Source organism: Sinocyclocheilus anshuiensis, unplaced genomic scaffold (genome assembly GCF_001515605.1).
Source record: "Sinocyclocheilus anshuiensis isolate Anshui unplaced genomic scaffold, SAMN03320099.WGS_v1.1 scaffold476, whole genome shotgun sequence".
NCBI lineage: Eukaryota > Metazoa > Chordata > Actinopteri > Cypriniformes > Cyprinidae > Sinocyclocheilus > Sinocyclocheilus anshuiensis.
Genome location: NW_015554139.1, coordinates 678,362 through 691,835, shown reverse-complemented (window position 1 = coordinate 691,835; position 13,474 = coordinate 678,362). Strand labels below are relative to the sequence as shown.

General features: G+C 36.9%; 1 protein-coding gene across 5 annotated transcripts in view; it reads left to right on the top strand.

Moving 5' to 3' along the window:
* LOC107670479 (calmodulin-regulated spectrin-associated protein 3-like) overlaps window positions 1–13,474 on the top strand; it is a 35,618-nt gene that overhangs the window by 8,355 nt on the left and 13,789 nt on the right. For all 5 annotated transcript variants that reach the window (XM_016463089.1, XM_016463090.1, XM_016463091.1 and 2 more), the window contains exon 2: window positions 8,247–8,512. In XM_016463089.1, coding sequence (XP_016318575.1) covers window positions 8,247–8,512 — 266 coding nt within the window. The remainder of the gene's footprint in view (window positions 1–8,246; window positions 8,513–13,474) is intronic.

The window sequence follows — 13,474 nt, the reverse complement described above, 5'->3', positions numbered from 1 at the left end:
AGGAAAAAGTTGGAGAAAAAAAAAAAAAAAAAATATATATATATATATACACACACACACACATATATGTGACCCTGGACCACAAAACCAGTCTTAAGTTGTGGGGTATATTTGTAGCAATAGCCAAAAATACATTGTAGGGGTCAAAATTGTTGATTTTTCTAGAAGATATCTTGTAAATTTCCTACTGTAAATATATCAAAACTTGATTGTTGATTAGTAATATGCATTGCTAAGAACTTCATTTGGACAACTTTAAAGGCGATTTTCTCAGTATTTTGATTTTTTTGCACCCTCAGATTCCAGATGTTCAAATAGTTGTATCTCGGCCAAATATTGTCCTATCCTAACAAACCATACATCAATGGAAAGCTTATTTATTCATAAATAAATAATGTATAAATCTCAATTTCAAAAAAATTATGACTGGTTTTGTGGTCCAGGGTCACACACACACACACACACACACACACACACACACATATATATATATATATGCATGTGAAGCATACATACATACATACATACATGCATACATTAGGCTATATATATATATATATATATATATGTTCTTATTTGTAATGTATCTGGTTATTGCATAATATCAGTGCATATATTTTTCATTTTTTGTCAAGCACATAACATTTTGTTGATGAAACTGCCTCTTCATATGTTAAAATGATTATTCCCAACCCGAGAGGCCAGTGGACCAGAGCATGATGTTCATAAAACGTCTTTGTGGTCCTCCGATTGTGCCCGCTGGCCTTTAATTAAAACAAAAATGGACTTTAATGATCAATGTTCCCATGACAACCCTCTTCAAATCTGAGGCTGACCCTTCTCTGTAGTGTAAAGCAGCTATTCAGCTTTATATTAGAAACTTGAAACAGTGCTCCTAACGGTGTAATGTTCTTTTGTTGGCTTTAGCTGTCTGTGTTTGGAGACTTGCTGAGATGTGACAGGCGTGTAAAGCTCAGCTGACCGCATGAACTGTGGGTGTGAGGATGCTACATCCTATTTGCTGTTGTCTCCTACAGACTTCTGTGTACATTCTCTGTTTGCTTTTGGAGTCCTGCTCAGCTGACTCGAGTCAAACCATTTTAATGATCGTCTCCTTAAGTTTATTGAATTCACGTTTCTGTCCACTGCTGCCATTGAGCCAGACCTCCTGAATCTCTTAACCTTTCACCTCTTCATTGACTGAAATTGGTGCGTGTGTGAGAGAGAACGAAAGCATGAGCATACATCAAGGAAGAACAGAGTGATATGGGTAATGTTTGGAGTTGGTGTTTGCTGTCATAATAGTGACTAGGTTGTCATCTGACATGCTCCTTATTGAGTATTTACCTCTCTTTCCTTGTTGATTCCCTTCCTTCCACTTCTTAAATGTGACATTGCTCATCTAAACAGTGTTTGTGTAGACACAAAAGTAGAGGTAGCGAAATTACTAACTTAACTGCATTTGCTAACTCATTCATTAAAAATTGTGTGCCTTTTCTAGTAAGAAGCTAACCTTTACACCATGTCTTGACCAAGTTTTTTTGTCCACACTGAATGTGAAAATGCTGCATGACACGACAGTCACAGCCAGTCATACATATTTAATGCATATTTTTCTGTAGTTGTAGTTTTGACCAATGATATATTTCACTGGGCAGAGCTACCATGATTGATGCAGCAGAAAATCATACGGTCACCAAAATATTTTGACATTTAACGTTAAAGTCTGCGCTGCGCCTGGTCAGGACACAAAAGAATGGTATGGTGAGAGACGAAACACATTTTAAACCGTCTGGCCAAGAGTATGTTTTGGAAAGAAATTAGCATTTTTATTCAGCAAAGATGCATTAAATTGATTATAATTGGCAGTAAAGACATTTATAATGTTGCAAATGATTTATATTTAAATGCTGTTCATTTGAACCTTCTATTCGTCAAGAATGTATCCCAAGTTTCCACAAAAATACTAAGCATTGCTAAGAAGAAGAAATGTTCCTTGAGCAGCAGATCAGCATATTAGAATGATTTCTGAAGGATCTCGTGACACTATTGTCATGTGATCATGTGACACTATTGATGTGTCAATATGTAGTAATTTATTTATTTTTTTTACTGCATTTTTAGTCAGATAAATGCAGCCTTATTTGAGCATAAGAGATGACTTTCAGAAACATTAAAAACTCTTACAGACCTCAAAAACTTTTGTAGTGCGTGTTATAGTATTTTATGCTTCGCATCACAACTGAGCTAGCTTTGCGAATAATCAGACACACTTGGATACTGTAGCCTTCAACATCACCTTCTTTGGGTTGGGTTTATTTTCAAACTTTAGCAAAAAATGATATTCATCTAACTACTTTTTCTGACTGTTTTAAATTGTGAGTAGCCTGTAATTTGATGAGCTGTAGTTCCAAACAAGCTTCCCCAGCATTGGTGTGTGTGTGTGTGTGTGTGTGTGTGTGTGTGTGTGTGCGCACGTATCGAGCGCTTGTCCCACTAAATTCCGCCCTAGTTTAGCGTCGCCCTCTCTATTTTCAGGTATTGCTCTCCCACCTTTTCTCTGAAGGTGCAGTACAGAGCAGTCATTCATTGACTGCCAGTCCTACAGGGAAATGAAGCCTCTATCAGCCACCCTCATCTCACATCGCTGCGGCTTTTGCATCCTGCTTTGCATTCTGGGTTTGAGCTTTATATGTCACCCAGTTGGTGGGCAATGTATTGTTTCCCCCTTGATTTTACAAATTATCATTGTTTATTTTTTGGCTTGCTGTTTGTTTAAAATATATTCAGTATGTTCTTCTAATCTTTTATCAACATGTCACAGAAATCTTCCTCGGTCCTTTTCTGCTGATGTCACTTAGGCCACATTGGCTATTGCATAATAGGGGCTTTTGCACCGGACAGTTACAGGAGCTAGCCACCAGGGTGGTCCCCTGAGGACAAAATTTAGACTATTATGGAATGCCCACTTTTCATAATCCAATTTTTATTGAATAAAATGAAGACCCGTTTTCTTTTTTTCTCCTCCTCCCCATTGAATCCAGTTTCACTCAGAAATACACTACCATTCAGAAGTTTGTAGCTTGTAATATTTTTTTTTTGAAAGAAGTCTCCTATGCTCACCAAGGCTGCATTTACAGGAAAAATAACTGTTTTCAATTTGAACAGATTTTAAAATGTAATTTATTCCCGTGACGCAAAGCTGAACTTTCAGCATCATTACTCCAGTCTTTAGTGTAACAAGATCCTTCAGAAATCATTCTAATATATTAATAATGTTAATATAATGTTGAAAACAGTCGAGCTGCTATAATTTTTTTTGTGGAAACCATGATGCATTTTTTTTTTCAGGATTCTTTGATGAGAATGTTCAAAAGAACAGCATTTATTTGAACTAGACAGTTTTTGTAACATTATAAATGTCTTTATTTGTCTCAATTTAATGCATCCTTGCTGAATACAAGTATTATGTTTTTAATTAATTTAAATAAATTATTTCTTTCAAAAAAAAAAGTACTGACCCAAACTTTTAAACTGTAGTGTATGTTATATTATGGAAGTAAAATGCTTCATGTTGAATTCAAGCACACAATGAATTGGTGTTCCTGGTGTCCTGAACCTTTGTGTACAGGTGTACAATTACATGATTCATAGCATAAATGTGCATTGTGAGTGATCATGTAGTTATCATCAGGTTTAATGATCGTAACATAGATTAAAATTAGGGATGCACGATATTATCGGACCAATATCGGCATCGGCCTGATATGAAAAATTATGCCGATAAGAGGAATACATTAACTCACATGTGCTCAGGGTGTGCTAGCGATTAGATCACGTCAGCATTATGGCTCATTCTTGAAGCAAAGTTTTGCCTGAATGGTGATTGGATTCACTGTTTTGATCGCTGCATTTAAACTGAGAATGCATGTACAGAATGACGCATTCGGTGTGTGATAGAGTAAACGGTAATAGCACGTGCAGCGGCAGCCTCCCCGGGTCCTAACGCCCGCTCAGTAAGGAGTTTTAATTCCGTAGGGGGCGCTGTTGGCTTACTTCTAATAAAATGAAAGCAAAATACACAAATAATATTTAGACGGTGTTTCTGATTAAATAAAGCAGTAATTGATGCCATAAAATCTTGAGTATGTTTTGATTTAAATTTCTGTGTACTTGTTCATTAAATTTGGGAACTTTTTTAGTTACATTGTAGGGATGCATGTTATTATTGGACCAATATCGGAATTGGCCGATAATAGCTTTAAATGTAAATATCGGCATCGGCCCGATGTGAAAAAAAATGCTGATATGTCTTGCCGATAAGAGGAATATATTAACTCATATGTGCTCAGGGTGTGCTAGCGATTAGATCACGTTAGCATTGTGGCTCATTCTTGAAGCAAAGTTTTGCCTGAATGGTGATTGGATTCACTGTTTTGATCGCTGCATTTAAACTGAGAATGCATGTACAGAATGACGCATTCGGTGTGTGATAGAGTAAACGGTAATAGCACGTGCAGCGGCAGCCTCCCCGGGTCCTAACGCCCGCTCAGTAAGGAGTTTTAATTCCGTAGGGGGCGCTGTTGGCTTACTTCTAATAAAATGAAAGCAAAATACACAAATAATATTTAGACGGTGTTTCTGATTAAATAAAGCAGTAATTGATGCCATAAAATATTAAGTATGTTTTGATTTAAAGGTCAGAAGCTATAGCTTACATGAACAAAAAAAAAAATCACAAACACTTAAACTAAATAATTTCATATATACTGATGTATTACTTAATGTGCAATATGCTATTTTTTTGAACAAATTATGAGCTCTAAAAGATTTTCAGAATTTTTTACAACTCTTTTGCTTTAGACCATCTACAAATGTTAAATCATAAAATAAAATGTTAAGGTTACCACTGCATCTTTCTGAAAAAAATGCAGTGATTTAATATATAGTTTATTTAAAGTTATTTTCAAATCTTCAATGTACTGTCATTATAAAATAACTTTATTATTGTTTATTTAATTCTAACAAATAAGTTCTTGTTAAAAACTAACCAAAATTAAAAATAATTATATATCGGTATTGGCATCTGCAAAATTATCGGCATATCGGATATTGGCAAAAATCCAATATCGTGCATCCCTAATTAAAATGCAAGATCAAATGTAAATAACATATAAACTTGTACACTGGTATCGCTGATTTTAGCTCCTATCAGAAGCTTTTTGTCCTGGAACTTGTCCTTGAACTCATCCTAGAACAGGTCCCATGGCTTCTGGCTGCTTGTTAAACATGGATGTGGCAGAGAGGTGCCGTTCTCATTGTGGATTCATGATCGGCCCTGAATGTGGCAGAACCAGTTCACGGTGGGCGTGTGAGGTGTATGTTTCAAGTCTGCGTTTCACAAGGTTTTGTGTGTGTTTGGTGCTTGTTTACAGAAATTGTCTCACACCAGCCCAGGAGCTGTCTCTCTTTATCTGTCCTTTCACAGGTGTAGACACTCAAATCCAAACTATCGGCTTGACAAAGCATGACTGTGTAAAAGAATCATTTATTATGTGCCCCACATATGTGGATCGTTGTTTCTCAGCCCACGTGGTACAGGTTTCACATTTAGCTAGTGTTTGCCGCCTCACTAGGTCTCTCAGTGTGTTTGTGTGAGAAAAAGAGAGACAGACAGGTTGAATCTCTCCCCTATTGTACAGCACATCAAACGTACTGCACACCTGGCTCTTATTGGCTCCACAGACCTCAGTGAACTCACTCACTGACCCCTGAACTGCTTGGCTTTTTTTTGAAGCTATCACGGTGTGTGTGGCTTTCTGAGACCGGGCTCTGGGTGCCGGTCTCAGCTGTGGTGCACCCTGGGGAATGTGATGTCACTGTTGCTCAAGGAGTCAATTGTTGGAGAGGCAGTGACTGGAAGCAAATGGCCAATTAGCAGAAATTGGACCAGGAGTGTCTTCACCATCACTCACATCTACAGATCCAACTCCTGTGTGTCTTTAGTTTTCTGGTGACATGCATGTTTGTGTGTGTGCGGTTTGTTGAACCCCTGCTCTGCTCACTTGATCAGATGATTTGGGCTGTAGGGCATGATGGGGCCGTTTTCCTCATAGCTAGCTTTGTGTTTTCTTCTGTTAGGTTAGTCTTTCTCTTATGTCTTCCCAGGTTGTTGAGTGTGTTTATATGTACACTACCATGTCATGAAGATTTTTTTCAAGGATGCATTAAATTGATCGAAAGTGACAGTAAAAACATTTATTATCTTACAAAAGACTTCTATTTCAAATAAATGTTCTTTTTAACTTTCTATGTCTGAGAATGCTGGTAAATGTATCACAGTTTCCACAAAAATATTAAGTAGCAACTGTTTTCAACATTGATAATAATAAGAAAAGTTTTTTGAGCAGCAAATCAGCATATTAGAATGATTTCTGAATGTGACACTGGACTGGCGTAATGATGCTAAAAATTCAGCTTTGCATCACAGGAGTAAATTACATTTAAAAATATATTCAAATAGAAAATAGTTATTTTAAATTGTTATAATATTTCACAATATTACTGTTTTTTCTGTATTTTGATCAAATACATGCAGTCTTGGTGAGCAAGACTTATTTTAAAAACATGTTAAAAATGTTGCAGACCCCAAACGTTTGAAAGGTAATGTACAATAAAATGCTGATAATTATTAAGTTCATTATAAAATCATTATAAGAAAACAAGAGTGTTATACCGATTATACTATTTTAAAACCCCAGGTCATGTAAATACCTTAAATGCTGATAAAGTTGTATGCAAAGTGATATCAGGCTATCAGTAAAAAAATCAGCATGTTAGTCAGGTTTGCCAGTGTATTTTTGGCTTATTAGGCATAAAGATTAAATATGTAAATTCACTATTTTTTTTTTTCATCACTCTATTGTCACTCAGACCTGCTGTATCTAATAACATTAATGTTGACCTACATTATGTGCCAAAGTGTGCAACAGTGACAAAGACACACTGTACTGTGTGTGACAATTTTACATTTCATTTACAATAAATGACATCAGGACAATCTTTGAAGGACTCGTTTTTTTTTTGTTTTTTTTTTTTTAGCTGGACCCAGGAAAAAATTATAATTTATCTCAAGTACAATTTATAGATCATTCATTTATAGTACAGTTCATTCATAGAGTTATGTAAATACAATATGTGACCCTGGACCACAAAACCAGTCATAAGGGTAAATTTTTTGAAACTGAGATTTAGCCTATACATCATCTGAAAGCTGAATAAATAAGCTTTCCATTGATGTATGGTTTGTTAGGATAGGACAATATTTGACCGAGATGCAGCTATTTGAAAATCTGGAATCTGAGGGGGTAAAAAAATCAAAATACTGTGAAAATCGCCTTTAAAGTTGTCCAAATTAAGTCCTTAGCAATGCATATTACTAATCAAAAAATTCAGTTTTGATATATTTACGGTAGGAAATTTAGTTGAATTTTACGTTTGTATTTTTTGAATGTGACATCTTTGTCTGTCATGAAATGGCCTGTAAAGCTGAAATGGCGATAAACATAAATGCAACAACAGCAGGAAAAAATGCACATAATTGCAAATTAACCTGAAGCAAAACAATCATCAACATCGATCATGATGTCTGTAGTGACACATTTTTTGTCGTAAAGTAAAAGTAAATGTTACAATTATTTTCAAAATGAGAACTAGATGCTTTTTGCAGATGTAACCATTGTGACATAAATGTGCAATACATAATAATTAATAGTACAACCTCAAGTGCTTTAGTACTTTTATACAAGGGTTACTGTAATAAAAATTAAAGCATCAACTTTTTTCTAAGCTCTTATCGATTGTTTCATGATTCATACTATTCATAAATATTATTAATATTCTTTAATTAAGCCATATTAATTTTAAGCCATATTAATTTGAATGGCATTCTTCTGCTAGTAGTTATAGTCTTTAACATGTAAACTAGAAGTGTTGCACAGTAACAAGTAGCTCAGCGAACATGTCCTTTGTGTGATAACTGTTACTACCGTTAGTATTTTAGCTTGTGTGAACGCTGTACTGACCAATCAGCACTTTTATGGTAGAGTTTAGCATGTTTGATATTGCATATTTACCACATACTCTTTAAAAAATAAAAAATAAATACATGCACTAAATAGTATACAGTAGGCAGTATGCGAGTATTTCACTCTGAACACATCCTTTTTTCTCTCTCTCACCTGCAGAGAATGTTCCGGTGGAGCTGCGAGACCCGTTCTACTGTGATCAGTATGAGCAAGAACACCTGAAGCCTCCCGTCACGCGCCTTCTGCTGTCCCCTGAGCTCTACTGTCGCACTTACGGCCTTCTGCTGAGTGGAAGCCCGGGTGCTGAGGGGCCGCCCAAAGACATCCCAGCACTCCTACAGTTCCTGGGCAGGAAGGGCTTGGCACCCAAAGACCAGAATGCCCCCGTGACAGAGGCCGAGCTCCGACAGAAGCCCATCAAAATGGTAAGTCGTATGAACGGTGTCAGCACATTCCTGTCTGAATTATGTAGAGAGCTGAGTTTGGAATTGATACAATGGCTTTTGTATCTTAAAACCCAGAGCTGACTTGTTGTCTGCCACTGATTTGAAATCCAATCCTTAAGTGACTGATTTGAGATGCTCTTCATAGACAGCAGGTTAAGCTGACGTTCTTGTGTGCTGCGTTAATAGCTGTCATCATATGACCCACACCAGAGACTCAACTATTGATCATGATGTTAGCATGTAGCTAAGCTAAAGAGTCAGTAGTTAGGTATTTATATACAGTTGCAATCAAAATGATTCAACCCCCAAGAGACTGTAGTACTTTACAAATACAAGCTTTTCTGAAGATCCAGGATTTTATAAAAATTGCATCTATTAACAGTTTACTGGTATATTAAAACTGATCGTGTCAATACATAATGTAATATTTTTGAGTTATGGGATTTTTTTAATAATACAGCTATGTCATAATTATTCAACATTGGTGTTTTAAAGTCACTTATTTGGTATGGTATGGAACAAAATTGTCTTAAAATACAATTAAACCTTTAGAAACTCCCGAATTAGCTTGAGCTGTTACACATACATAAACTTAGCCCATGCATGTGCTGAAGTTGAGTAGCAAATATGGCAAAGTCAACAGAGCTCTCTCAAAAGCTATAGAAGAAATAGTTTTATTACATTAGAAAGTCTAAGGCTACATGAAGATTTCCAAGACATTAAAAGCTCCTAGAGACACCGCTGCCAGCCTTGTTTCTAAGCTTAAAATGTGTTGTACCAGAAAACCCTCAAGGGTGTTGAAGAAAAAAAAGCTCAATAAAATGTTTGATCAGAGCAGCTGAGAAAAACCTGCATTGTACAGCCAAAGACTTGCAAGATGACCTGATGAAGGAGAGCGAAACATTTCAATGCAGAGTATAAGAAGAAGAACATTAGACAAGCATGGCCTTCATTTTTTGAGGCATCTTGCTGAATACCAGTCTTGATCAAGAAGATCATAAAAGGTCGACTTGAACATGCTCAAATTCATTTGGATAGACCTGTGGAGTTCTGGAAGAATGTTTTATGAAGTGATATGACCAAACTGGAACATTCTGGACCCATGGATCAGCAGTATGTCTGTTGCAACAAAGGCAAAGCTTATAAGCAGAAGAACATCATCTTCATGGTCAAACATGGAGGTGGCCCAGTCCTGTTATGGGGGTGTTTTACTGTTGCAGGAAGTGGAAATTTTGACTGTATGAAGGACATCATGGATTCGTTGAAGTATCAGGCCAAGAATTGCGATGCCTTCAGTGCAAGTTGATTCTGTTCAATAACAAAGCAAAGTTCATCAGTTATAAAATCAGTTCAATTCAATTTAAACTAAATTCAGCCATCAACAGCTCTCCAGAAGACAATTGTTATTGTCCAATTCAGTTCATATTTTGTTCTCATTCGATAGTGTTCAGTGCACATGGATAATTTTACTAAATATTGTCCCAATACTCTAAACCGTATGCATAGTACACACACACATTGAGCGAAATGGATTTTAAAATAGACATATTGTTTCTTTTAAAAAGTATATGAAAATAGGTGTTTGCCATCTTAGATAGAAATTTACTGACCTTGCTGCAGTTCATAAAAAACACATGTGATCCTGCCCGAGATTTTGGACAAAATGAGGTATTCTAGAAGGCCAAGGAAGTCCCTGTCAAGGAAAGTCTTTACTCGGCAGCCATATTCGCCTCCGGGGCGGTTGTTTCAGACAACCAGGACCAAGTCCAACAACTAGAGCCTTGTATTTTAGGACGGTCCAGCCAATCCGCATAAGCACGTCTCAGGACGCTGACTGTTCTCATGGCAACCGGAGCTCCTCTAGGTAGGAACCTCAGTATGTTTTGGGACACAACCGATGTATCTGATTTATTGAGCATGAGTGTCTCATTGTAGTCCACTAGCTCAGATCAAGGGGATAACAAAGCTGATTTGGCCTGCAAAAAGTCACAATCAGTTGACCTTTGGATTAGGACACATGGGGTTGGTTTCATTGCAGCACTGGGGGATGATTTCTGGAGGTAAACTGGGGGATGTTTTCTGGAGGTAAAGGGGCTTTTGGCGTGGGGCAGCTCCAGTTTATGCTTGGATTCCAGGGATTATAGCATATAAAGCAGCTCCCCCTCTCATGCAATCCCTGAGTAGAACCAGCTGTAAGGAACAGGACAGTTATTGAAAAACTGCATGCTAAGCCCAGGCTCGCTGGGGTGGGTGGAGAAACACAATGCAAGGGCTGACAAATAGTGGCAGGGTCGCAGGATCAGGCCTTCAAACAATACCAGACAAAAGACAGCAGACCCTGATCTGATGTAGCACTTTCCTCCCTGTTAGAGAGGGTCCTTCTCACAGCAGGAAGGCTTTAATGGACACTAATGGAGTGTTTGATTCCCCTTGGGCTCAGAGCTTTTTACATTAACTGTAGAGTTTCTCGTACCTACATTTAACCAAAACAAACTAGGTGATAGATGTCAGTGTTGTTGAATATAAATAAGTCATGATTAGTGATAGGTCAGTATCAGAAAGGCTGATTAATCAGGTGATTTAATATTACAGTTTTTATAATAATACTTGATTACCCACTGATTACCTACTTGTCAGAAAAGTTTTTCCCTTGTGTCCTAAATCTACCAACATATTAGTAGATGCTACAAATTTTGTTGTCAGTTATTTACAGTAAATAACACATAGTAACATGTTTGGCCCGTTGTACATAAAAATTCACCAATTTTATGTCTGTCTCATTTGAGATCTTTTTTTTTTTAATGCAGGGTTAAAAAAAATAAATTAAAAAAACAAACATATATATATATATACAGGTGCATCTCAATAAATTAGAATGTCATGGAAAAGTTAATTTATTTCAGTAATTCAACTCAAATTGTGAAACTCGTGTATTAAATAAATTCAGTGCACACAGACTGAAGTAGTTTAAGTCTTTGGTTCTTTTAATATATATGTATATGTATATGTATATGTATATGTATATGTATGTATATGTATATGTATGTATATGTGTGTGTGTGTGTGTGTATAAACAAAAACTAATAAAACTGACTAAAACGCCAAACAAAATTACTAAAACTAACTAGAATTAAATCAATAATATTTAAAAATAATGAAAAAATGGAAAATATTGTATTATAAAAATGGAAAATATAAAAATTTAAAACTGTTTCAAAATATTAATAAAACTGTAATAGTAACCCAATGATACTAAAGTGTTTTTTTTTTTTAAAGAAACAAGGTGTCCCATGAATTGCGCACAGATACATTGATTATAATAACAGTGGTTGTGCCGACGACTTTGCAAGAGCTTAGAAAAGCTGTACCCATTGGCAAATTTGGCAAATAGATAATTTTGGACCCTGATAACAGCCCTACAAGCCATATTTTTATTGTTTTTTTTTACCATTCTCTGCAGTGACCCAATTCTTCCTTTGTCTTGCCCCCGTTATACCCAATTTAAATTTTGTATATTTGTTCCAGCATCAGCTCTCCAACAGGGCCATCTCTGAGTGCTGACACCTCTGAGGATGCATTGATAGCGTGTGGTGCTGCAGGCAGCTGAATGTTTAGTGCTCTGCAGTCTCCGTCTGGGGTTCCCGGCTGCAGGTCCCCTGCTGGTGTCATGATGTGCTCGGCGAGCTGTGCAGTGAGCTCTGGGCTCATCTGGTGCTGTCTGGCTGCTCGTGGTGCACTTCCCAGGCCTGACTGTGGGGGCGGCTGGCTGACTGGCTGCTGTAGCAGCTTGATGAAAGTGGGTCATGATGTAGAATTAGGATGGAATTGCAGCAGTCTGAAACAAGGCCAGTAAACAGCTTTGGAGCAACTGAAGTCTGTTTTAGCAATGACTATGCATCAAAACTCAACATTTGGCATACTCCCTGCACAGAAAGTGGTGATAACTAAACCTTGATATACTTACATGGTATTAAATTCTTTTTTGGAGATGCACCATGATAATACCATAGTATGCCATAGTCCCATCTGATCTTCATACAAGACATGCCACATTTCAGTTCTGTCGAACTGATCTGAGAGGTGTATTTCATTTCATTTCATTGAAAAAGGAAGCAAGGTGTCTCACAAATTGCTCACAGATTGCATTTATTTTTCATCTGTGTGTCCATTTTTGTGTGATATTATTTATCCTGCAATACTGTCAAATGATGATCCAGACACGGCATCGTCATACATTTGAATATTAACAACCAGATGCCACATTTCAGTTCTGTTGAACTGATCTGATAAGTGTATTTTATTTTTAATCCTGTTTTTAATCATGTTTTTAATCTTGTTTTATCCTATTTTAATATATTAAAAAAGGATGCAAGATGTCTCACCAATTGCACACTGATTCATTGATTTATAATCTTTGTGCATTTTTGTGCAGCATTATTCATTCTGCAATGCCGTCAAGGCCTTCCTGTGAGCTGCATATGTGTAGTTCCATGAGAGCCTCAGGTTGCTGCTGTTGTTGTTTTGTTTGTTTAAGATGTTCTAGGAGAAATTGTGTAAAAAATGGCTCAAGTTTCTGTAACCAGAACTGATCAGGGGAATTTGGAAGTCAGATTATTGCCGTCTACTTCCTGAAGTTCCTGTACAGCTGTGAGACTTAAGGAGCTGCAGTCCTCAGTATTTAAGCACTGCTTTGTGTTCTGATCCTTGGTTTTATTAATAACAAACACAACTGACTTTCATATTAGAAATGGTTTCAGTATACAGTGTGTGTGTGTTTATATGTATGTGCTTGGAGAATGAGTTCATACGGTCCAGGGCTGCAGGGCTTCCTGTAAATCACCCCCTGCTGCGCCCTGGCCCTCTTATCCTCCTGTCTGTGGCACACTGAGGACCGGGGGTTAGAAATAAGCATTCACAGTTATAATAACCGCAGTGAACTTT